Genomic DNA, 27,267 nt, shown 5'->3' with positions numbered 1-27,267 from the left:
TCATATGAACTCATAAGGATAACACTAAGCTTTTCAAACATACTGGTCCATTGGTCTGAAGCCACTGGTGTTAAAGAGAAAATTAAGTCAGGGATAGAGATAATATAAAGATTAAGGTGCTGGCCTGCATGCAGTCAACCTTGGTTCAATCCCTGAGCACAGAGCCAGTGATAATCCTGAAGCAGAGAGAGAGGGAGGAAGGAAGGAAGGAAGGAAGGAAGGAAGGAAGGAAGGAAGGAAGGAAGGAAGGAAGGAAGGAAGGAAGGAAGGAAGGAAGGAAGAGAGGGTAGGAAGGAAGGAAGGAAGGAAGAGAGGGTAGGAAGGAGGAAGGAAGAGAGGGTAGGAAGGAGGAAGGAAGGAAGGAAGGAAGGAAGGAAGGAAGGAAGGAAGGAAGGAAGGAAGAGAGGGTAGGAAGGAGGAAGGAAGGAAGGAAGGAAGGAAGAGAGGGTAGGAAGGAAGGAAGAGAGGGTAGGAAGGAGGAAGGAAGGAAGGAGGAAGGAAGGAAGGGAGGAAGGAAGGAAGGAAGGAAGGAAGGAAGGAAGGAAGGAAGGAAGGAAGGAAGGAAGGAAGGAAGAGAGGGTAGGAAGGAGGAAGGAAGGAAGGAAGAAAGAAAGAGAGGGTAGGAAGGAGGAAGGAAGGGAGGGAGGAAGGAAGGAAGGAGGAAGGAAGGAAGGGAGGAAAAAAGGAAGGAGGAAGGAAGGGAGGGAGGAAGGAAGGAAGGAGGAAGGAAGGAAGGAAGGGAGGGAGGAAGGAAGGAGGAAGGAAGGAAGGAAGGAAGGAAGGAAGGAAGGAAGGAAGGAAGGAAGGAAGAGAGGGTAGGAAGGAGGAAGGAAGGAAGGAAAAAAGAGAGGGTAGGAAGGAGGAAGGAAGGAAGGAAGGAAGGAAGGAGGAAGGAAGGAAGGAAGGAAGAGAGGGTAGGAAGGAGGAAGGAAGGAAGGAAGAAAGAGAGGGTAGGAAGGAGGAAAGAAGGAGGAAGGAAGGAAGGAAGGAAGGAAGGAAGGAAGGAAGGAAGGAAGGAAGGAAGGAAGGAAGGAAGGAAGGAAGGAAGGAAGGAAGGAAGGAAGAGAGGGTAGAAAGGAGGAAGGAAGGAAGGAAGGAAGGAAGGAAGGAAGGAAGGAAGGAAGGAAGGAAGGAAGGAAGGAAGGAAGGAAGGAAGATCTTATGAAATTCTATCCCTGGCACCAAATATGGTACCCAAAGCCCTATTAACAACGATTCCTGGGAAGCTTCCGCAGGCAACATAGGGAACAACATGGCTCCATGCTGTAGGCTTTTTGGCCAAGCTTAGGGGAAGATGCGGCCTCCGCCTGCCCCCCACAGTCTTCTCTCTCCTTCAACAGATGGGTGGATTGGGGAGGGGACTGGTGAACTTTCCTTCCCACTAATCCCTATTCTCAAACCTAGACATTTCCTAATATGGGAGTGCTGGGAGTAGTTTACAGGCTCCAGATGGTCAAATCACAGACCATAGTGGTGTCCTGGAAACAACACCCCCACCCCTCACCCAATTATTTCTAAAACATAAAAGGAACATGTGTATCTCCTTTGTATATTTTAGATGTATTCCCTTAACATCTATAACTCCTTTTGAAAAACCTCTTATACAGTGACAATTTTGCACATTGGTTTTTTTGTTCATTTATTTGTTTGTTTGCTTTTTTCCCTTTGAGATCTGTTCAATAAACAATGCTGGCAGAAGAGTGTCTCTGTATAGAATTCATGTTAGAACCAAGTTACAGGGAATGTTGGACTTGTTCCCTTGGCCCCCAGATGCACCAACAATACCTTGTGGCATTGTTTCTCTTTTGCATAGGCACATTAAAATGGGAAAATATTACATATGCAAACAAGTTCTTATCTAATAGAGATGAGAACACAAATTTTTTAATGCAGTTAGGCCTTATACCCTGAACTTTGGCATAATGATTTGGCTTAGGCCTCAGAAGAATGGGCATTGCCCATACACCCCTGAACAATGGATACCATCTATGGAAACAACCATAATTGTCTATAACATTACCAGGATGCAAACTTCTACCAGGGAAGACCCTACCACTGCTCTGGCATTGACTTACTCCAAAGAGTGCTCTCAACACACAGATGACTTAGCAACAACCTGCTTGGAGGGCCTGTCTCTCCTCATGTAAGCATCTAGCATCTAACTAGAAGATGCTCCACATCAGCCTGACTTCAATGAAGGAAATGCACAGAATTCAGAAACCTGACACCAACAACAGCTAAAGTGTGGAAATTTTTCACATGGGGACTATGGAGAATGACTCAGGAGTTGGATAGACTGGTATGCCTGGAGCCCAATATACTTCTGGGGTGAGGCCTTCTTGTAATTAGGCCAAGAATTTTTTTTTCTGTTTTCCCCATATTTTGTTGGGCCTATAGAAACAACCGCGATTGCCACTTTCACACCTTTACTACTGTATTTTTTAACACTTATGCTTTACGAAAGAAAAAAAAAAAAAAAACAGCTTACTGAACTTAAAAAAATAACTGTAGTAGAATGCCTGTCTCGAATACAGGCAGGAAATAGGAAGTAGGGAGGGGGCATTGGGGGTGGGATGTTTCACTGGTGAAGGGGGGTGTTCTGTTTGTGACTAAAACCCAACTATAATCATGTTTGTATTCATGGTACTTAAATAAAAATTTAAAAATAAAAAAACAGTGATCCCTGACCACAGAGCCAGGAGTTATCTCTCAGCATCACTGGTATGGCCTAAAAACCAAACTAAAAAAGAAAATGTTTCCTTCCCAATGGTCTATAGAAATATAAAGATACTATATAGATATCTATGTATATTAAAGACATATAGTGTCAAATATATATAGTATGGCAAAGGCCTATAATTACTATCTATGTAGTAAATACCTGTATAATGAATATACTATATAATATAATCTATATTGTATTTACAAATCATATAGTTCCTATTTTTATAGTAAATATAGATAAATACCTATCTATACCATTATGCCTAAATGTGTAATTGCCAATCTTGTGTATCAGAATCACATGAAAATTCATTTCAAAAAAAGCAAATTTCAAGTGCTGAAAGAAGAGAGCTTTCAATGCAGAATCCTCTACCCAGTGAAAATATCCTCAGGAATAAAAGGAAAATCAAGAGGTTTTCCAGTAAAATAATATTTGCAGAACATGTTGTGAGAAACAGATGGCTCAAGGGATTGCTTATGCATGCTTTGCATGCAGGAGGCCTGGGCTCAGTCCTTGGCACCACATGACTTCCCCACCCACAGCACTGCTGGGAGCCATCCCCAAACACTGACCCAGAAGTTCCCCTTAGCACTCTGTGTGTGGTCCAAACACAAATAAACAAAACATTTTTGAAAATAAAAGAAAAAGTTGTCAACTCACCAACCCTCAAAGAATGACTAAAGGCAATATTTTCTAAATAGAAAACACACTGAAGAAGCACACTTAGAACATTAGGAAGAAAATATGTCAAGTAAAAATTGATAAAACACAATGGACTTAACTTTTCACCTTATGTTTTTAAAATTGCTATAAAGTTTGGAAAAATGATAAAAAATGAGTAATTTGGTTTTAAATGTCTTCTACAGGGCATTTCTGATCTGTTTTAATTTGTCAAGAAATTATGCCAATTCTAAGGGTCCCACACCAAAAACATAACTAAAAAATACATTAAAATGTAATTAAAAGGAATTGATAAATTCACCGTTAAAGTTGTACATTCTAAATTCCCTCAATAGTTCATAGAAGGCTTGAGAGAGAATAGGCTTAAGACATTTGCCTTGCACTGTGGTCATGTGGCAGGAAACAAAGTATAGGAGTAAGACCCTTGCCTTGCAAATGACTCCAGTTCCATCCTACACGTTGCATATAGTCTCCTAAGCACCATAAGAAGTGATACTACCTGATCACAAAGCCAAGAATAAGCCATGAGCACTGCCTACTTTGGCCCCAAAACAAAAAAATCAATAATTCATAGTACAACTTAACAGAAAATCAACAAAGGACCCTAAGAGTATCATCAATTCCCTAAAAACATATATAAAATACAAAAGAACATTATGAAGCCTCATAATCAAAATGATATTTATAAAACACGAACCAGAGGCTGAATAAAAATTGTTTTCAGTTTTTATTGACTATATGAATCATATTTTAAGACAGACTATATATCCTGGGTCATAAAATACACATCAGCAAACTTAAAAGTTCCTGAGCATCACTAAGTAAATGTTCCCCTCCCTGCAAAATCATCTCATAAGTAGCAGTATATTTGATTATGAAAGACTGAATTATTTTTCCACAGATCAGAACAAGACAAGGTTATACATTCCCTTTGCTCTAATTAGTACAGTACTGCAATTTGGGCTAGAAAATAAAAAATAAACAGTACAAAAAATAAACTAACTTTTGTTGGCACAGAGTAAACATTTTATGTAGAAAAATTGCAAATACTTTATGAAAAAAAAGCCACTATAGTGCATTACCATGAAAAACATAAAGTTCAATTATATTTTTATTTTATTAATAAACAAGATGACACTAAAATTAAAATTATAAGACCATTTACTATTACTCAAAAAATGAAAGACTTGGGGTTGGGCAAGCAGTAGGGCATTTGCCTTGCATGCAGTTGATGCAGGATGGACCTGGGTTCTATACCCAGCATCCCATATGGTCTCCTGAGTCTGTTTTCTGAGCACATAGCCAGGAGTAACCTCTGAGTATCACCAGTGTGGTCCAAAGAACAAAAAAAGAAATGAGAAAGAAAGACTTACATGTAAATCTAAGAAATTATGTATAGGACTTACATACTTAAAACTAAAAAGTTTAGTGAAAGGGGGGTCGGAGAGATAGCATGGAGGTAAGGCATTTGCCTTTCATGCAGAAGGACGGTGGTTCGAATCCCGGCATCCCATGTGGTCCATTGTGCCTACCAGGGGCGATTTCTGAGCATGGAGCCAGAATTAACCCCTGAGCACTGCCAGGTGTGACCCAAAAACAAAACAAAAAAAATTAGTGAAAGAAATTATAACCCAGTTTTGGAAAAAGCATAGCAAAGACTTTATTTCTCTTCAAATTGATATACAAATGAACACAACTCTTTTTAAAAAGTTAAGATTTTTATAGGTATAAACAATATTAAACTAAATAATATATGTATAGAAAAATGAAATTAAATATAATAACTAAATCAATTTTGAAAATCAAAAATAAAATTGGAATAGTCTGCCTGATTTAAAGTTTTATTATAAAGTTACCTTAATCAAGACAATGTGCTATTGGCACATAATCAAATGGAACAGGATAGAAGCACGAAATTGAACTACACAAATCTTGCATTTGATTTTTGACATATATAACAAGAGTAATTCCCTGGAGAAAACATAGCCTTTTCTATAACCGGTGCTGGAAAAGTTGGACATCTATTAGCAACAAAAAATGATAAAAAGAAAAAGAATAGGGAAGGAAGGAAGGAAGGAAGGAAGGAAGGAAGGAAGGAAGGAAGGAAGGAAGGAAGGAAGGAAGAGAGGAAGGAAGGAAGGAAGGAAGGGAAGGAAGTAAGGAAGGAAAGAAAGAGGAAGAGAAAAGAAGAAAGAAAAGAAAGAAGAGAAAGAAAGAAAGAAAGAAAGAAAGAAAGAAAGAAAGAAAGAAAAGAAAGAAGAAAGAAAGAAAGAAAGAAAGAAAGAAAGAAAGAAAGAAGAAAGAAAGAAGAAGAAAGAAAGAAAGAAAAAAAGAAAGAAAGAAAGAAAGAAAGAAAGAAAGAAAGAAAGAAAGAAAGAAAGGAGGGAGGATGGAAGGAAGGAACAAAAACAAAAAATGTCTCTTACCTAATATAAAAATTAACACAAAGCAGACTCACTCTTAAATGTAAGCTGCAAAACTAAGAAAAACGTTAAGTCTTGGACTTAGACTATATAGCTAGGCAAGAAACTCTTAGATTATACATCCAAGCACTATTTGTAAAGGGAAGTTTGATAAATAGTATTTTATAAAAATATTTAAAACTTTGGGCTATAAAATCCTCTTAAAAAATGAAAGAAAATCTATTGCCAGGAAAAATATATTTTGTATACAATATACTTTTGTATACAATTAAAGACTGATATCAAGAATAAAGAGGGCCAGAGAGATAGCATGGAGGTTTGGCGTTTGCCTTACATGCAGAAGGATGGTGATTCGAATCCCAGCCTCCCATATGGTCCCCAGAGCCTGCCAGGAGCAATTTCTGAGCATAGAGTCAGGAGCAACCCCTGAGTGCTGCCGGGTGTGACCCAACCCCCCCCCACACACACACACACACAAAAGAATATTTAAAGAACTTACAAAACAGTAATAAAGTGAACAACTCAATTTGGCAAATCACTGAATAAATTAAATTATATATAGATTGCATGCAAATAAAGTTTTTGATATATTTTTAAATATTAGCTATCCAGGAAGAATATCCAAAACATCATGAAATATCACTGCTTACCTATCAGAATAGTTATAAAACAAATATGGTGACGAATTTGTACTTGAAGTAAATGCTACTGATGTAGAAACTTGAATTGATCAAACATTTCTGATAGAAAATGGCGCAACCACTCTGGACTTTGGTGAATCTTTTAAAATTATCTGTGAATTATATTACACTCAGTGATTAATCTCCTGAGCATTTCTGTGTTTACTTATTTTTGTTGTTATACTTGTTTAGGGATCACACCTCATTGTACTCAGAACTTACTCTTGTCTCTTTACTCTTGGCTGTGCTTGGGGAACCATATATGGTGCCAGGATCAAACCCAGGTCAGGTGTGTGTGAGGCAAGCACTGTACCCACTAGACTATCTGGCCAGGTTTCCTGAGCATTTATTGTAGAGAAATTAAAATTCATGTTAATACAATGCATATATTTAAAACAGATTTTTAAAAAACAACAACACTTTTCCTTCAGTAAATGAATGGACAAAATGAGTGAACAGAAACTGATCATTGATAAAAGAGCAGTAAACTTGACCAATTTCCAGAGACGTATACTGAGTTGTTTTTGTTTTTGTTTTTTTTAAATCCTGAGACCAGAAAGTACAGGGATTAAGGTAGTGTTTTGCCTAAGGTCAATCCTGGTTTAAACCATGACACTGAATATAGTCCCCTGAACACTAACCAGGAGTAATCCTTGGACACAGAGTCCCTCCCAATACATGTCCCAGAATCCCTGTGGACAGCAGAGATGAATCACTTTTAGAGAGTCATTTTTAAATAATAGAGGACATCTTTCTAAAGAATTCAGAGTTATATTTCAAGAACTCTGGAGAGCAGATGAGAAACTGGGTATGTGCAGAATGAAGAGAAGATTTCTAAAGTGTCAGGCATGAGGGACATTGAGGAGCAATTTTTTAATGCCTGAATTGTAGAAACAGAAGCTGATTTGTTGACAGTCCCAAAAGGCAAAAGAAATAGAACTAATGAATTCAGGTTTACAGAACCATATTTCAGTTCTACATAAGGGAGAGACTTGTTAAATTGTCAGTTCTGTCTTACAAAGAAATAATTTGTCTTATGTAAATATATTTCTCTGAGATGATTAAAGATTGAAAGGAGAAGATAAAGAATAGCAGAAGGTCAGATAAATTGTGAAGAAATTTCTTGCTGGAGAATCTATGATTCCATGGCAAAGGAAAGTATAGCAAATCAGTCTTCTTTGTATCTCATTCAAATACTTATCTACTTTTGGTTTGTTATTTTAGTGCATTTGTCACTTTACATACAATACTTTTTCCTTTTAATAATTTTAGAATGTAGCTATAACTAGCTACATTCATCAGTAAGTCAGTCTTTTGCTTATTAAAATATCATTATGTATCATGTGTTGGTATTAATACCATGTATTGATATTTTTCTAAGCATTGATAGAGCAGTGAAGAGTTGATCAGGACACCATTAAAATTTAATAGAAAAGTAGTCTTCCCTGGGATAATGAAATGTTTTACTTTTCTTTTGATATTATTATGCTATAATATATAATAAGATACTTTTACAGTCTTTTTGATTATTTCCCATTAACTGATTAATATATACAAGGATATTGGAAATACAATTAGTTCAATGATATTAAAAATTAAAAATAAATTTACTGCTCTGAGATCTGGTAAAAGAAAACATTCAAAGGAAAGATGGTAAGTTTTCTCCCAATAAAATCTGAGTCCTATGCTCATACCTTTATTAAATAACACATACTAAAGCCATAGGCTGGGAGGATAGAATTTGATACCACAACAATAGGAATTAAATTTTTTATTTGTTTCTCTTAGGGTAATGTTGCAGGGGGAGTTACCTAGAAATGCCTGAAATGAGACATAAATTGGTTGTTAGAGCTCCACTCATCTCTGCAACATGTGTCTTCAGTGGTCAGAATCGACCCTTCATAAGTGTAGGATGCCCCTGCCTGAAACATCTTTAAATAAAGTTTCACAAGTTCCTATCACATATTTCAACTCTTCATATTCCTCTGAATAATAATAAGAAGGAGGAGGAGGGCAAATATTGCATTTCTTCCATCAAAATCGTATATTTTCATGGCAGTTCCACATTAGCCTAACCAAATCTCTATTCCTTAAAGGGATATTGAAAACCTAACTTAGTCTTACTAATGACTAGTGTATAGAACCTTAGAGACTACTTTAAAAAGAAAGACTCTCCAGATGGTAGAGAAAGATCAAGAGGTTGAATTTATGCTTTGCATACAGGAGACAGGTAGATTCCCAAATCTGCAAGGTTCCAAGAACTTCCAGGAGAAACTGTCCCAGCACATAGTCAGAGTAGCACTTAGGTACTTATTTTCTTATTTTTCTTTGTAACAGCTCTATATAAAACCCATAGACAATTTTATTTTGTTTTTTTTTTCAGCATTAGTTATTTTTATTGAAATCTATTACTTTTTTTATTTAAACAACTTTATTACATACATGATTGTGTTTGGGTTTCAGTCATGTAAAGAACACCACCCATCACCAGTGCAACATTCCCATCACCAATGTCCCAAATCTCCCTCCTCCCCACCCTACACCCGCCTGTACTCTAGACAGGCTTTCTATTTCCCTCATACATTCTCATTATTAGGATAGTTCAAAACGTAGTTATTTCTCTAACTAAACTCATCCCTGTTTGTAGTGAGCTTCTTAATATAAATTGTGATTCCACTGCCAGGAGTTGGCATAAGACTAAGCACAGCTTTCTAGAGGCAACTTGTGAATCTGGAAAGGGGAAATGATCTAAACAGGGTCAACAAAAAGAAAGGAGTATTTGTCTGAGATGATTGAAAGAATCATTCATCCATCACTTCCAGACAACTCCCACCACCCAAAGTACACACACACACACACACACACACACACACACACACACACACACACACACTCACACACACACACAGGCTTGCACATGTACACACAGAAATAAAACCTGTTATTCTGGAATTACCAAAAAATTACTTATGAATTTTGAGAATAAATCAAAGAACATGACTGAGGATATACTAAATATGTTGCAAGAAATATAGTACTAAGGACTTTTTTATTTGCTCTGGAACCATTAGTACTAAAAACTAAACTAAACTAAATCTAAAACTATTTCTGAACTTTTTGATTATTGGGCCAACAAATGAAAGTTGTTTTGCTTAATATGATACTAAATGTGTTTTTAGCTCCTTAAAACGTAAAAACTAAAATGTCCTGAGTAACAGAAAAGTTTGCTAAAGGTCAGAGTCTGAAACTGAGTGTGGCTAAGAAACTAAAAAATAAGTAATATCTTGGGAGAACCAGATAATATTCTGCCTTACATATCTGACTTATATAACTCTCAGTTGTAGGTAAACTCTGGGCATCAAATTTATATTTTAAATTAAAAGGTTGAGCTTCTTGTTTTCATGTTTAACAGTTTAAATATTCCTACATTAGGCAAGAAATGCAACATGGTGTGTCATTTAAAATAGATTATCTTTGTGAATTTTATATGTACTTGGGGAATATCTATAGCAAATATAGCCCCTACCAGGGGTCTCAAACTCGCTTCCCGTGGGCCGTTTGTGGCCCTCTGTACAACATTTTGTGGCCCTGCCCTAGAGGAATCTTTTTTTGTTTTGTTTTGTTTTAGTTGTTTGGGTCACACACACACCCCCCAATGTTCAAGGCTTACTACTGACTTTGCACTCAAGGATCACCCCGACTTTGCCTCCTGCGGCCCCCCAGGTAAGTTGAGTTTGAGGCCCCTGCTAGAAGGTCACATCTTGGTTTTATGAAGCACAAATGTAATCAAACAAGAGTGGAACGTGATGGGGTCATAGAAAGCTTGACTATAAAACAAAACAAAACAAAAAAAACACGTGCTTAGGGATATAAAAGAAATATATTTGTATTCATGTAACATTAACATCCCTCTTCCTACAATAGTACTAAGTTAGCATGAAGTTATTTTCAAATGCTGAATGAATTCTGAAAAGAAAAGAATTTACATTGACTTAGATACCTTTCCCCATGGACATCAGTAAGAACTCATGAGAGACTGAGGACAGGAAGTAGAGAAAACCTTAGAGCAACATCAGGTTCAGTAGATGCTTCATATGTAGTAGGGGATGGTTCAAATTCCCTCCCACTTTCCTACTACTAGAGTTACTAGAAGATATATAGCATTGGCATAAATTGAGTACTTCTAAGCTCAAAACTGAAGAAATAAAATTCCATAGATATCAGATGAAATAGAAAAAATCCTCTATCATTTGCGATCCTGAAGCCAGTGTTCTAGTAAATCAAGCAGCTTTGGGGGAAAGGCTGTAATTCCCATGCCATGTTAACTATATATTCAAGAAAAAATTGTAATTGGTAATTGTAAAAAAATCTTTTTTATAATTGGTGATGCAAATTTTAAAGATCAAAACTAAAGGTAAATATGTGTCATAATATCAACCTTATTTTTTCCACTAAAATGTAAGTATGTTATCACATATATTTGGGGGTGTGCATATATCTACCCAAGTTTAATCCTAGAGACTTTTATTTTAAAACTAGTATTAAGACATTGGTCTTTTTTTTTCATAGAATCATCTCCTATGACTGATTTTAAGACTTGAATAGCAAAATTTCAAGATCCTTCAACCATATATCCCCTAAGAAAGCACAAATTCTAAATGCTTAAAGTGAATTACAGTCTCAGCCTATGTGTGCAATCGAGTCGAACAGAAAGTGTTCTGACCTGTGGAAAATAAAATTTCTCGTGGAAAGTACTTGAGAAATGTGGACTTCCTTTCTCTTCTTTTCCTGAAGTGTATCTGGGACATAGCTGTGTTCATTGTCCATGGAAGTAGCCTGAGGCTGAAGTTAAGGAGGCAATGTTCTGAGCTGCTTTCAACTCTATCCAGATTGTGGTTTCAGGCATCACACTGAGATTTACATCATGGCTTCCAGAAATAGCTGTAGGCCATTGCTGCAGGCTAGTCTCGATAAAGCATTCAAATATCATCAAAATCTTAAAACTGAGAATCTTCTACGGACATAGCACCAAAATGCCAAGTCCTTTGAAGATCCAGTCCTGTGTTCTTTGTGCCTATTGTATGTCTGAGAACCATAGAGGGTTTGGCAGTAGTTTGCCATTTAGTTGTATAATTACTTTTCATTCTTCAATGTAGGGGAAATTTGCACAGAAATTGTTCTAGTTTCCACTTAACGAATGTGTCAAGTTTCCTGAGATTAAAAATAAAAAAATAAAAAACCGTAAAGTACTTTGAAGAAAATCAAGAGTGCTACTAAAATTTCTTAAGATGATTCACTGTAATGTATCCACTTGTTTTAAAACATTTTAAATCATATTCTTCGAGTGTGTTGGAGAAGACTCCAAGAAATCATTGATTTTTCTCTCACACACATTACTGTCTGATTGAAACTGCTAAGAAATTATGATCTCCACCTTGTAGGTAAAGGGAAATCAAAGAAAGATGGCCATGAATAGATAATAGTGGAGCCAAAGTCACATTGGTGACCTCCAGCCTCCACATGTTGTGGTTGTTTATTCCAGTTACACCATGCTTCTTTGTGTGTGTGTGTGTGTGTGTGTGTGTGTGTGTGTGTGTGTGTGTGTGTGAGATTGAATTAAAGGAGTTGTCTACAACTTAGCAAAACCAAGAAGTAGTAAAATATTTAAAGTGGACATTTGAAGTGGCATTTACTTAGCCATATGAACTTTAGCAGGTCATTTAACTTCTCTGTTTTGGTTTCTTCATTTGTAGAAGAGAGATGATAATTTGTAATATATATAGTTGATGAAAGACCTTAAAAGTTGCTATGAGTAAGATTCTTAGTTCATATCAATAACTTTATATTGGCTATTACTATTTTCATTCTTCCAACTTGTTCCTGGTTTTCTTTAAGAAATTTAGTAGTATCATCTGCGATTGGACAAACTGAGAACTTTAGCCATGCTAATTATCATTCTTGAGTACACGTTTTCTCAAATTTATCTCAGATCCAATCTGGAAAGATTATACAGTGGGTAGGGTGCTTGCCTTAAATAAGGCTGACATGGTTTCTTTTTTTTTTTTTTTTTTTGAATGGCACAGCTGTTTTTATTGTCTGTAATGATAGCACAAATTAATTAACAGAAAACAAAGCATTATAGCATTATGAATAAACACAGTTTTGAGTTACTTCAGTTAGACTAACATTTGCATTTACAATTTATGATTTGGTTTAATACAACTAGTAAGAGCATTTTTACATAAGTTACTTCAAAGAAGTGGGTTTTAAATTAGGCCCACTAGAATTTTAATTAGCTACCAAAAATGGTTTTTCTCTCCACCTTTACCTTGTACCTTACCCGGTATTTGAATAACTTGGCTTTTTCCTTTGCACATATACAGCACTGTTGGAGAAATCTCCATCTGGGGCACCCCCATTACTTACAGAGTTTTTTGAGGATAGGTTGTGGACACTGCAGGTTTTTCACAGTCACTCAGGTTTGGCTGATGAGTTGGTCGGTTCAGCATGAGGTTCTTCTGGCTGGGCATCTCACCCTCTGCAGGAATTTTTAGAGGTGACTTGTCTGTTCCACTCCTCTCCAGGTTTGGAAGAGACTGACCTCGAATTCTCTTCTGAGCTTGAGGGAGAGAGCAGGGCCCACAGGCTGTGATGATCATCTAGGAAAATCTTCAATTTCCTTACTCAGGCCATTTATTTCAGTTTCTCGCCGGTGCCTTCTTGTCACACCGCCTCAACTCCAATTATTCCTCTGAAAGAGGGCTTTGGGGTTCCCTTACTAATTTTTTGATTTTCTGTTTGCATGAGGACTACTCCTCATGCAGAGAGAAAAGCCATTTGCTTGTATTCTGTGCAAAGCAACATGATGCCATGACATAAATGGTACTAAAAGGTTCTGGGAGAAGAGAAAAAGCGAATATTACTTAAATTACTTAGATAATTTTAGAATTTTTTTTCTGCAACGAAACATTTTATACATTTTTAAATAAAACCATGACCAATTTTATAAAACCTCCTGTGATACAAATATTAATGTTCTTGGTAACATATAATGAAAAATTGCAAAATAATATTTTAATTATGCTTAATTCTAAATATAGAAATTCACTTAGTTTTCTAAACAGAAAACACCAGGAATTTACGTTACACAAATTAATGTTGAAAACCAGAAAGAATGAATGCTTACTACTTTTGGTAGAACATGCTTAAAAACATTTACATTTTTTTTAACCTAGAGACATATTAATAATTATTTAGATTGATTATACACATTTTTTATTACACATTTTTAATTTCTTTTACACCACTTTCCTTTTTGCATGCAAGGCAAACGCCCTACCATTCGGCTTCTCTTTTTCCTCCCTTTTTTTTTTTTAAGCTTCGCCACTCATTCTTTTGCAGTGGTTCCGCTGCTAAAAATTTTCACGTGCACCGAAAAACAAACAAAAATAACAACAGTAATTTGCAACATTTTCTTATTAATTTTTTTAAGAAACCTTTAAGTTAGAAATTTAAATGCTTAAAAAAAAATTTTTTTTTTGACTTCCAAACCATTTGCTAGATTTTTCTTTGATATGTAAATGACCTACATTTCCCAGCCAGGTGAGGCTTCACCACGTGGTGAGTTTAAAAAGCATTTTTTTTTTCGGCTAGAAAAAAAACGGCCAGTTGCTCTTTTTGGCCTGAACGCATGGCAGGATAGTTGGGGAATTGCAAAGTTCAGAAATTCTCCAGGAAAATTTATTCCCGATGGCCATTTGAGAAATCTGGGATTTGCAATTTCCAACACCCCCCGCCAAGTCCCTAGCGTGGACCTTGCACGCGCCCGCTTCCTGGTTGGGGGGGGAACGGGTTTCGGGCGCCCTGTTGTCGCGCCGCGGGCGGCGGGGATCGCGCGTTCTGCTGCTGGGACAACTGACGGGCGAGGGAGACGCGGGCTCACCGGCGGTCGGCCCCTTTCTCCAGGGGTCGGCCCTTGAGAGGGGGTCGGGCTTGCGTCCCGTGGTCAGACCAAAAAAAAACATAGAACACACAGACAAGAAACAGACAGACAAACAGACAGCGTGGCGCCACAAATAACCAAGCAAAATGCGTTCAAGTAATCTCTGCATCCCACAATAAATTCTAGACAGACAACTATGCCAATGACCAAGTTCTTGAGCTCCAAAAATCACAGACAGACAACCTCTTCAGCAGCTCGGAACGTCTTCCAGCTGCTCTTACTAAACCCCTGGGGTACCACCAGGGTCGTGACCTAAGCAGCCAAAGCTCGTCAACTTTTTCTGCCCATCTGGTATACGCATCAGATGGGGAACCACACACACCTGGAAACGCATCAGGTGGAAGATTCCTTAGTCACCCGGGGGGACTCTAACCCCCCCTCCGGGGGGACTCTAACCCCCCTATGAAACAAAGTCTGCTTCTACTCAGTTTCCACATCGAGCAAAGAGCTCATAACATTAGCCAAACCACCACAAAGTCAGCTTCCCGCTGGTCACAGACACGGAGCAAAGCGCGCGCTCTCACACACACACATACACATCAGAACTCACCAGACACCTGTTCATAACTCCATGCCGGGAATGAGGACTCCTGGTGGCTCGCCAAAATGAAAAGTTCGAAAGTCCTAATTTAGTTACCCGGCGCAGAGAAATGAAGAGGCTGATGAGTTCCAGCAGATGCTTTGAAAAAGTGCTTTAATACTGACCAGTCAAATGGCCAGGGTCAAAGTTCCCCCAGAATAGAAAGGGGACCAAAGACCTGACATGGTTTCAATTCCCAGAATCCCTAAATACTCCATGAAAACTGCTGAATGCAGAACCAGGAGAAATCCCTGAGCATTACTGTGTAGGGCTCCAACACCACGTATGGTTCAAAACCATATTCTTCTCTGCATTCTTTCTGTATCCTCTCTGATCATGCTGTTATTTTATTCTAGTTCTCTCATTGGAAGATCCTAAGAAACTGCTTCCAATTTTCTTCCTATCAACTTTCCTCACCACACAATACAACATCCTTTGAAAAGGCAAGTCTTACTATAGTATACTCAGTTATCCCCAGTGCTTTCACAGGCTGGCATGGGAAAGGCTATGACCAAGTCCATCTCTACTCTCAAAGAATCTTGTGTTTTTGGACTGGGAAGTAGGAACCTAGTTTCTGCATTCTTCCTAATTTTATTATACCACAATTTTTCCATCAACAAATCCCTGGGAATTATTGAAAATCATCAGAAAGGATAAAATGTACACTTTTGGGGGGGCACACCCATTTGATGCTCAGGAGTTACTCCTGGCTAAGCACTCAGAAATCACCTCTGGCTTCGGGGGACCATATGGGACGCCAGGGGATCGAACCGGGGTCCTTCCTTGGCTAGCGCTTGCAAGGCAGACATCTTACCTCTAGCGCCACCTCACCAGCCCCTTTATTGTTTTTTTTTAAATGTACACTTATTAGGGTGTCTTGGAAAGGCCTTTAGTACCTGATACCCTCCAGCAAAATTGCATGTATTTGAAGTATGTGTGTGTGTATTTGAAGTATGTGTGTGTGTGCGTGTGTGTGTGTGTGTGTTTAACTAAGATGGTCCTTCCTCTGAGTCTCACTGATCTGCATCCATAACTTCTACTATTGTTTCACTTTCCTTAGGTTTGCTCACCTGATTCCAGAACTTATAGAACCAGCTTCAGGGGCAAGTGGCCTGTGCAGTCAAACAGAGCTCTATTCTCAAAGGGCCCTAAACTTGGCTGAATGCTCTGGTAGAGACATCCAGAAATTCTTAATTATTGAACAAGAAACACCTCATTTTCATTTTGCACTGGTCCCACAAATTATGTTCTCGTTCCTGCCCAGTCAACTGTGAACTCCTTGAAAACAGAGCTGTTTGCTATTCACCAGAAATCTTCCGTGCTTAACAAAAGAGATTCCTGACACTGAGGAAGTGATTGGTAAATATTTGTTGAGTTCATACATAAACAGATGAAAGGATATAGATTACAAGGTATTTCAAGAAAATAGTGTATAAGGGTGAATTAAATGAAGGAAGCACTTGGTTTAGGTTTGGGGGAGAAAGAAGTCAATTAATAATTATAAAATGATTGACCACTCTGAACAAATAAATGAAATGTCCTAGACTTCTCTTTAATTTACTCAAAATGATTCTCCTGTTTACTCAAAATGAGTCCTGTTGCCTGCCTTTTTTTTTTTTTTTTGCATAATGCAAAACTGTAGGTTAACGGAGCTTGTGATTGTGCCATCAAATATTCTGAGTGTTCATGCCAAGAACTATGGTAGAATCTGGAGATTGAAGAAAAGAGAAAGAGGAATCCATTGAAGCAGAATTCCTGTCCTCAAAAAGCAATTAAACCTGACTCTTCAAGAAATTCCATTAAAGATGAGTTGACTTTATGGGAGTTCTCAGCAATGAATCAAGAAGAAAGATACTAGAGTTGGCTAGTGGCCCAGCTTCCTGCGCATTGCAGTTGACAAAATGTCTCAGTATGAATACAATTCCTCCACTATGAAATCTGTGGGTTCACTAGTTAACATTAGCAACCAATACTGGGGTACTCCTGGAGCATAATAAATAAGTGGCTCTTGATGAGGGTAAAGTACTTGTGATTCCTGAAGTAAGAGAAGAAAGCTGTGAAGAAAGCTGTGAAGGTAAGCCAAATAGCAGGTGGGGTGGGGGTGGGGGGGTGGCAAAGCAATAGAACAGCATGTAGAGCATTTGCCTTGCAAGTACAGGGTTCAGGCTCAATTCTCAACATCCCATATGGTCCCCAATGCACTGCTAGAAGTAGTTTCAGACTTCAGAACCAGATGTTGCCCCAAAACAAAAACTGGTCAGGACAAATGTCCCTAAGTCATGCTCTAGGCATAATAGGACTTCCTATGTGACAAAGACCACATATCAGTTTACTGCCTACTACAGTGTAACTTCTGACTGTCCTCAGCAATGACATGGTTGTTTAAGTGTTTCTCTAGCTTTTACACATTTACTTGTTTTTAGTTACCATGACCATTAACTGACAACATCAATAAGAACAGTAAGCGTTTCTAGGAAACAAATAAATACATGCCAAAAAACATTTAAAAATATGTTTCCCTAAAAATCAAGAAACTGCAAAACTAATATAATCATAAGATACTATTTTAATTGCTACATGAGCCAAGGTAGAGAAAACAAGTATTGTCAGAAATGTTTGCTACACATAGTATATAAATTGATATAGCCACAGCTTTATGTAGAGTAATTTCATATTATGTATCAAGAAAAATTGAAAACACATTTGCTTGATAGAAAAATGTGCCATGTCTAAGATTTTATCCTAAGGAAATAATCTAACAAGTAATGTAAAAATATGTGTTTAGTTGCCCATAATAGTCAAAATTTTAGAAAAAACGCAAGTGTCTAAATGAGAAACTTACTTAATATATCACAGTTTCAGGCCTGCAAGCCCAGGTCTGACCTCTTCTTGTACACCAGGGTCCCCAGAGCTCTACAAGGATTAATCTCTGAGCATCAAATTTGATGCTCCTGAGCACCAATGGATATGACCAAAAAAAAAAAAAAACTCTCAATTTTTATTTTTGCTTTATTTTGGGCCACATCCGGTGATGCTCACGGGTTACTCCTGGCTATGTGCTCAGAAATAGCTCTTGGCTTGGAGGAGCATATGGGATGCTGGAGGGATCGAACCACAGTCCACCCTAGATTAGCACGTGGAAGGCAAAACCCTACTGCTTGCACCACAGATCGATATTTTTTATAAAATTATTTTATGGTTATGTACAGCTATCTAAATGTATATACTTCCATACATTACATATATATGAGGTTATATATGAACATAGTGTTTAGGATATAATAAAAGCCAGCTTAATTCTAAAATATGTAAAAAAATATTTCAAATTTGCTAACATTACATACTCTGAGTGAGTGCACTCTTAAAACTAGACTGTTTTGGGCTATATTTTATTTTGGCAAAATGCATAGTGTAAACAAATGTAAGACCTCTGAGTAGAATATCCCTATTGTATTTGGGCAGAGAAGGGGTGGGAGAGACATATCTGAGGGAAATAACACCTTCAGTGGTAAAGCTGGTAAATATTTGCCAACCTTCAAGTGTAGAGGGAAAGTCATTCTAGGTAGCATTTGTAGATTTCTATAGCATAAAAACTTGCAACACTATTCATTAAAAACATATAATGTTACTGCTTGTGGAGTCAAGAACTATGTAACAGTAAATTCTGATATGGTACTTCCATGGTACAAATTCAGAAGATAGAAATAAGCCAAGATACACCTTCATATGCAGTAGTACAAACCACAAAGTCAAAAAAGAAAAGAAAGAAAGAGAGAAAGAGTGAAGTAAAATGCCTGCCCTAGAGGCAGTTTGGAGAAGGTGGTAGGTGGGAAGAGGACATCAGGGAGGGGGACATGAGGGGGGGAACTCTTGACAACAGTGGTAGGATATGTGCACTGGTGAAGGTTGTTGTACATTGTATGGCTAGAACTAAATCATGAACAACTTTATTTGTAAAAAAAAAAAACTATTACAAACAACCTTGTGACTATGGTGTTTAAATAAAAATATATATTAAAAAAAGAAATGAGCTTCAGAAGAATGGACATTAACCATTTACTCTTGAACCTTTGATTCCATCTATGGAAACAACATGGTTTTCTATACCAGCACTAGGAATTGGACTTCTACTAGGGATTAAACTTCTACCCTACTATTGCCCTGGCATTGACTTACTACAGAGTGGGTTTATATGACACCCTGAACACTTCGTAACAGCAACAACCAGTTTTCAGGGCAGGGTTCTCTGCATTGACACCTAATAGTGAGATGAAATCAGAAGACACTTAGCGTCACCCTGACTTTGACATAGGATCTGTACAGAAACGAGGATCTCTAACTACAGAAACCTGACAGCAACAACCATGATTGTGAAGAGCTTTTACTGGGAACAAAGAGAAAGACTTTTGAGTTAGACAACTTAGTGTGCCTGAAGCTTATAGTTGGTCTTATGCCAGGATATTTTATGGGTAAGGTCTCCCTATTTTTAGGCCAAAGGTTTTTCCTTTCTATTTTAGCCATATTTTGCTGTGCAAACAACAACTGCCACACACTCACCTTTTTATATTATTTTTATCACTTATATTTCATTAAAAAGAGCTTACTGAATTTTCTGTTATTATATTAATAACTTTATTGGAGATACAATAAAATTTACAAATATACATGCTGCTGAACTTTTCTTATTTCTTTTTTCTTCTCTTCCATTTTATTTTTTAGTTTTTCTATTTGTTCTATTTTTTTCAATAACTTTGCTTTCCTTTGTCTTGAAACAAATGTATTATGATCAGTTATGTCAACTATGTTATGCATTTTCTTTAAATAAAAAACTTTCAAAATTATAAAATCAATAATAAAATGTAAAATAAAAGAAATGAGCTAAGAGTACAGCTGATATTGAAATATAGTCAAAGAATCAAAACTGATGAGCTTTGTGTAACCTGAAAGAAATGTAGCTGATATACTAATATTGACTGTGTCTGTGTAAGAAAGCTCATAAATCATTTTTACTTCATTCTCTGTAACTTTATCTGTCAATATCCATGGGTTTTACAATAAACACACCACCTTTATAATTAAAAATGAGTGTTAATATCAGTTTTCTTATTTGTTAAACTCTAGGGGAAAATTCTGAAAGCATTACTTTTCAAATAACTCTCCTTGGAACAAAATGCTCCCTGAAAGGAGGCACATTTCATTTGGTGGATCTTTTTTCTTTTCTTTTTTTTGATATAATTTTTATTTTGACCAACGTGGCTTACATATCTTTCACAGTAATATTTTAGGTACATATTAACAATGTGTCAGGGGAATTCCCATCACCAAAGTTGTCCTCCCTCAACCCCCATTCCCATCTTGCATCCCATATCCCCCACCTTCAACCCCCCGGGGTGCTAGTATAGGTGGTTCCCTTTGTGTCTATCTTACTACTTAGTGATCATACAACTGTTTGGTCTTACTACGCTCCACTCTTTCCCCTTCTATTTGAGAGGCAGTACTAGATAGTTCAATTTATGTGGTTTTGTTTGAAGAAAAAAAGAGTAATCAAATGGGTTAAAAATCAAATAAGCCAAAAATGGGTGGAGTGCTTTTAGAGGCTCTCAACCTGAGTTTGAGAGAGAAAAGGGAAAAAGGAAGTGAAACACCACAACCATACAAAAGGAGATCTCACATTAAAAAATATCAAAAAAATCCAGTGAGCACTACAGCAATAAAGACAAGCACCACATAATAACCACTGTCCTGAAACGAACATAACAGAGCGCAAAAAGGAAAAAGGAAAAAAAAAAATGGACACAACAACTTCAATATCCAAACCCAAAGAAAGAGATCAAAAATATAAATAAATAAATTTAAAAAAAGATTATTTTGTGCTGTTTTTTTTTTTTCCTGCATAGGCATAGTAAATATTGGGGACATTAGAGAGGGGAATTCCCTTGGCCTAAAAGCTACAGAGTTTCTTCTCCTTTGAAGTAAATTGTCATGGAAATAACTATAGACTCCTTGCATGTTCATTTACTCTCCCCTCAGTGCCTTTGTGGTGTATGGAAGGCTTCAGCTCCGTCATGGGTGATAAAATCAGACCTCTATATCTAGAGATCTTGGTATCTGCACGGGTCCAGGAACGGAGCTTATGATGAAGACTTTCTTTGTCGTTCTAGAAGTTTTGTTCCTTCACTGTCATTTTAATCCATTTGGTGGATCTTAATGGTGAACAATCAATTTAACCTCATATCTTTTTAATTTTCATTGGATTTTTAGAATACATATGGAAGTGCTTAGGGCCTTTTCCTGGATAAAATCACTTCTAGTGAAGCTCAAGGGACCATTTATGGTGCCAGGGATTGAACTTGAGGCTGGCACATGAAAGAAAAGTGTCTTACATGATGAACTTTCTCTGGCCCCAGCTAACTTGTTGAATATAATAAAGTGAGCACTCGGTGCTTTCAGACATTACAATATATAAATATGTAATGCCACAGTTCAAAAGGATTGAAACACCGGGGTCATTTGATATTACCACTGTATAAATAAGGAAAATGAATTTTAAAACAAGTGGATATTTTTCTAAAATAATTATAAGTCAGAGTAATCATAAGAATTACAAAATCTTCTCTGTTTATAAATGACATGTATAACTTTGTAAATGAAATTTAATTTTCCCTCATGTGTCATTATTAAATGAGAAGGATGACTTCACTTGGGGGTTATAGAATTATTCCACCAGTTAACTGCAATGGCCTCCTTTCTTTAAGGACCCTTTCTTCTTGGGATACCTTGTGGTTATGCATAACTGAACATGGAGGTTACTGAAAATACTCAAATTTTCTTAAAGTAAATTTCTTTTATGATTTAATTTGTCTAACTATTTATATACCTATTTGATAATGGTATTACAAAAAAAGCATATAAAAATTTCTCAGACAAAAAGAATCACAAGTTAAAAAAATGTTTAAGAAGATTTTGATAACAACAGCTTACACTTTTCCAGAATTTTAAACTTCTCAAAAATCAAGAACTACCTAGGTAAAAGCTGAGAGTCCCACAGCTGAGAGACTAACCTTAAATCACTGAGAACCTGGACTCTGCTCAAACACAGTGCTATCTGAAAGTCTGCCTGCTCTCTGCAGACATTTGACTCACTAGTCTCTGAAAGTTACATTCCCCCTGTCCTTTCTCATTTCTCCACTGTCCTTAAGACTGTAACCTGTAGCACCAAGAACTGCTCTTTCATTTATGTTCTTTATTCTAGAATAAATATTAGTCCTCAGTATCTTTAGGTTGGGAGAGATGCTGTTCTTTTATTTCTATGGCATGAGGACTGTATCCTAAAATAATTTCTTTTGAATGGTAAAGCCATTTCTATCATTCAAGAAACTACTTCTGCTAAGATGCAAATTGTATATGTTCTTTTGGGGGGCACACCCAGTGATGCTCAGAGGTTACTCCTGGCTATGCACTCAGAAATCACTCCTGGCTTGGGGGACCATATGGGACGTCCGGGGATAGTACAGCAGTCTGTCCTAGGTTAGTGTATGCAAGGCAAGTGCCCTCCACTATTGCCACCGCTCTAGCCCCACAAATAGTATATTTTCTTAAGCAAAACCCATAACAGATTTGTAGATACTTTTGGCTGTATAAGCAGAAAAGCATAAAAAGATAGACATACTCATGAAATACAAATCATGCATAACACTAAGATCTAAGAAAATCGGTGTTCTCCAGAAATCTTTTTTGTTAAGGCTAGAAAGCTAGCTCAGGTATGAGCTTTACAAGCAGAAAGCCCAGGCTTGAGCCTTAAACCCATATGGTCCCCTGAGCTACATCTGGTGTGACCCAAAAACAAAAGAATAAAAAATTGGGTCAGTTATATTTTCCTGTTAAAAGCATGATGCTCTCTCTGGCTCTATAAAAAAAAAACCTTGGGGTGTGAAAATGAGTGTGTAGTTGGTCCTATGACAGTATGCTTCAAGGGCAGAGAAACTCAGTGTCTCTTAGGCCAAGGGAATTTCCTTTCTAATTTCCTCCCAATACTTACTGTGCCTTTGCACAAAGAAGAAGAAGAAGAAGGAGGAGGAGGAGGAGGAGGAGGAAGAGGAGGAGGAGGAGGAGGAAGAGGAGGAGGAGGAGGAGGAGGAGGAAGAGGAGGAGGAGGAGGAGGAGGAGGAGGAGGAGGAGGAGGAGGAGGAGAAACTTTTTATGTAGTTGCTGGTTGGGTTTTTTTTTTTTACTGTTTTTTAGGTGTTTCTGTTTTGTTTTTTGTTTGTTGCTTATTTGTTTTTCATAGTTGTTGGTTTTGGTTTTCTGTTTGTTCTTTTTTTGTGTTTGTTTTTTGTTGCTTTGTTGTTTTTATTTTGTTTTGTTTTGCTACCTTTTTCTTCTTTTTTGCCTTTCTTCTTCTAAATTGATATTTATAACATCTAGATGAACTCCTCCCAGTTTTTTTTCTTTCTTTTTCTTTTTATCTCCAACAGAACCACATAAGTTGCATCATCTTATTCAGCCCCATAACTTGAGGGTGGAAAATAAATGGTACCAAGAACAGACAGTTGTATGAACATTTAGTGGAAATAAAAACTGGTTGGACTTGAACACCAAACCAAAGTCAACCAAAAGTCAACAACAGAATCGATATTCTATCTACACAACAAGCTGTACAAGTGGGGACTAATTAAACTATCATTCTGGGGGACCAAAGGAAGGCGATATGAGATGCATGTCAGGAACAGGGGTGGAGGGAGGACAACGCTGGTGGTGGAAATGCCCCTCATTCATTGTCACTTTGTACCTTAAATATTACTGTGAAAGATTTGTAATTCACTTTGCTCACAATAAAAATTAAAAAAAAAAAAAAGGTATGATGTTCTCGGGAAGAACTGTGAAAGATGTCAAGGGGATAGTTTAGGGTCCAGAAACAAAGGAATTACCACATTTAACTACCAATGTGCAGTGCCCTAGTTCCTGGATGTCTTGGCTGATGCAACCTTTCACAAGTAAATTCTGTTTCTTCATTTTGGGAAACATAATACTTACTTCACAGGACATAGTGAAATCTAAATAAGCTGGTGACCAAGAAAATATTTGGCAAGCTGAAAAGCCCCATAAAAATATTTGGAGTACATTTTAGATAGCTTGATCCCTTTAGAAGCTTACTGCTCTGCGCAAAAGGAACAGACTTTAAAAGGGACAGTGTCAGACAGAGAAAGAGGCAGGTAGCCAGGTTTCTCTGAGTGGAGTGGAAGAGTAGGAAGAACTCATGAGTGCATATTAATAGCTGCACCTCCACTGAGCCTCACTGGAGCGTGTTCTTCCAGAAAAGTGTTACTTCCATATCAAAGACCCTCTCCAAGAAGACTTGCAGATGCATACAAAAATAGACAGACCCAGAAACAGCTCCATGGCAAAGCAGTTGCCTTGAAAGTCTGGGGCCAGAAGAGTTTTTGAGTTTGATCTCTGGTTCTGGCACCCTCAGCCTGATCATAGTATCAACAGCTCTCTGATTTGTGATGCCTAGAACCACAACAAAGTGGGTAAGTTCCAACATAGTTTGACCAAATATGCACGAGCACCACAATCAAGTATCTAAATGCAACAACAAAATGTGCGTGAGCTCTGGTTATTGCCACAACAGTACAAAAGAGGAAGGAAAGAGGAGAGGAGCTACTTAAAAAAAAAAGCTAGATTCAATTTCAGCACCATGAGGTGTGACCCCTGAACACTGAGCCAGAAATACAGGCTAAGCACTACCCAGTGTGATACAAAAACAAGGAAAAAGTTAGAGTAGAGAAGGGTTTCATTTCTCTAGAACAAGGAAGCAGCCTGATAGTAAGGAGATTACAACTAATAACTCTTGAATGCCAGGTTGTTAAAAAGCAGAAATGAGCATATGGAAAAAAGTGGGTATATTTCAGTATACAAATTTAAGGGCCAGAGACATAGAATGAGATAGAATAGCTGACCTGGGTTCAATCCTCAATAGTCCATAGGATCCTAAGCACTACCAATAATGATCCCTGAGCACAGAGCCAGGAGTAAGCGATACACATAGCCAGGTATAACCCAAAACAAACAAATAAACAAACAAAAAACAAACCAAGATAAGTTCTTGCCTTCTAATAAAGAGGTTAAAAATAAAACAGGGAAAGTGAGCAGATGCTGGATAGATAGATAGTGCTTGTCTTACTTACAATCTACCTTTTGACCTGTGTTCGATACTCAGCACCACATATAGTCAGTTTTCTAAGCACTACCCAGAGTTGGGTGTGATCCCAAAAAAGGAAAGAAAAAAAAAAAAGAATAGCCACTCAGGAAATTGTCAAGTTTATATAGAGTTTATCAGAATATTCCTTCTAAAACAAAACACTGGAGAAATAAGAATGTTATCCAACATGGGATTAAAAAAGTCATTTCTAGTGGCATTTGTGTAGGGCCTAAAGGCAATTGTCATTTGCCAGTCAATTGTAAAAGAAGATTTTTAAAAAATCTAAATTTGGGATTCTCTATAAATTTTCAGCTTTGATAGCAGGAGGGATCTACTCTTGAAGGCCCAAAACATGGTGTTGCTATAGGAACAGGTAAGCAGATTAGACTTGAAAGACCAGTTTAGGAACAAAGAATGTAATAGTACAAACTAAAGCAATTAACCAAAACAACATTTTAAGCAAATATCTTTTGGGTTTGTTATTTAGATATTAATTCCAGAAAGATAAAGTGCTATTAAAGAATGAAGGCATCACATTTTAACATTTTAATTACACCATTACTGGCATAAAAGGTTGTGCTTACACAATTAGCTGGAAAGCTTTATTAAACAGAAGTACACAATTCTAACTCTCTCTTGATTACATTGTAATTGAAAAATACAATCTTATCTTCAGTTAGAACACAAGAATCTTCCTTGATTTTTCCCACATACCCCTGATGGGCACACATTTAAAATAACAGAGTAGGTGAACTTTCAAACCAACAACTAAGAAATGGCAGATAAAATTCTAGGAGAAAATAGAAATGTGTATAGGTTCGTTATTGTTAATATTTTATATATTCCTCTTGTCTGACCATCTTTGTGCAGAGATGGCCAGAGATCTAGTTTATAACTCCAGCTTTTTCACTGCTGTTTTCCTTCTCTCTGTCAGAGCCTATGCTGCTTCTGACATAAGAGAACTAACTGAAATTATTGGAATTTATGAACAGAATTTGCTATGTCAATGAGGCTCAGAAGCACTCAGAATGACACTGGTCTGCTCTCCCTTTCTGTTTAGCTTTAAAAAGAAAACTCTGGATACAATTAATGCATCACTTTCTTTTCTAACAAATCTACTTTCTGCGGTTACATTGATGGGACAGAGAAATTTCTTCCACTTGACTTTTTTTTCACATGCTACCAAGAACCAAACTGCAGAGAAGTGTGTGTGTGTGTGTGTATGTGTGTGTGTGTGTGTGTGTGTGTGTGTGTGTGTGTGTGAGTATGCCTGGAGAATGTGAATAAGGAGGGGGGGGTGTAGCTGGAATCTTACCATCTCATTCTCTTCTCCTTCATTGAGCAAAGCCTGATGACCCTCCTCAAAGTGGTCCCCCATGAAAGATTATTCCACTCCTCCCTGACTTTCCAGAGTAGAAGCTTCCAGGACGAGCTTGTACAGCCACTGCTGCTCGCCAGCTGACTGAAAGAGTTAATGATCTTACAGGTTAAAACTCCTTCTGGAGAGCACACCTTCTCTCAGACAATACTTAGCAAACTGAACTCCTCCCACAAGTTAACCTTGCTAGAGGAATACTTCTGCCTGCTCCCAGCTTATTGCCATCTTTCACAGCTGCCCTGAAGGCAGCTGCTCCCATGCTGATCTTTTTGTGCCCAACTTGCAGGGAAAGAACTCTTTGCCTGCCTAGTGCCTGCCAGGCTAAGACATCTGACTGCAAATCTAAGAGGACAATGCAGAGTTGGCAGAACCCTTTTGAGGAGTGGAGAACAGGGCTAGAGTTCCCAGGTCACAGGAACTTTATTCACACAGGCTAAAGAATTGGGGGCGGAGGGGGGATAGATTGCGTAGTAGAATTGCGTAGTAGAACTGTGGATTTTGTTTAATAAAATCCCCAATCCATCAAAGAGTGCCCTCATTCAATTGCTTACAAAAGGCACAGGTTGTGACTAATTCTCTTCCAGATGTATTTGCAAT

General features: G+C 37.5%; 1 protein-coding gene across 1 annotated transcript in view; it reads right to left on the bottom strand.

Moving 5' to 3' along the window:
• ATP13A4 (ATPase 13A4) overlaps nucleotides 1-26,926 on the bottom strand; it is a 143,831-nt gene extending 116,905 nt beyond the window's left edge. Inside the window, exon 1 of the mRNA XM_049776029.1 lies at nucleotides 26,608-26,926. Within this exon, the coding sequence (XP_049631986.1) occupies nucleotides 26,608-26,670 (63 nt within the window). The 5' untranslated portion in view covers nucleotides 26,671-26,926. The remainder of the gene's footprint in view (nucleotides 1-26,607) is intronic.
• Between the last annotated feature and the right edge of the window lie 341 nt (nucleotides 26,927-27,267).

Source organism: Suncus etruscus, chromosome 6, assembly GCF_024139225.1.
Source record: "Suncus etruscus isolate mSunEtr1 chromosome 6, mSunEtr1.pri.cur, whole genome shotgun sequence".
Classification (NCBI taxonomy): Eukaryota; Metazoa; Chordata; class Mammalia; order Eulipotyphla; family Soricidae; genus Suncus; species Suncus etruscus.
The sequence above is the reverse complement of the archived record's forward strand: the minus strand, read 5'-3'. Positions and strand labels throughout refer to the sequence as shown.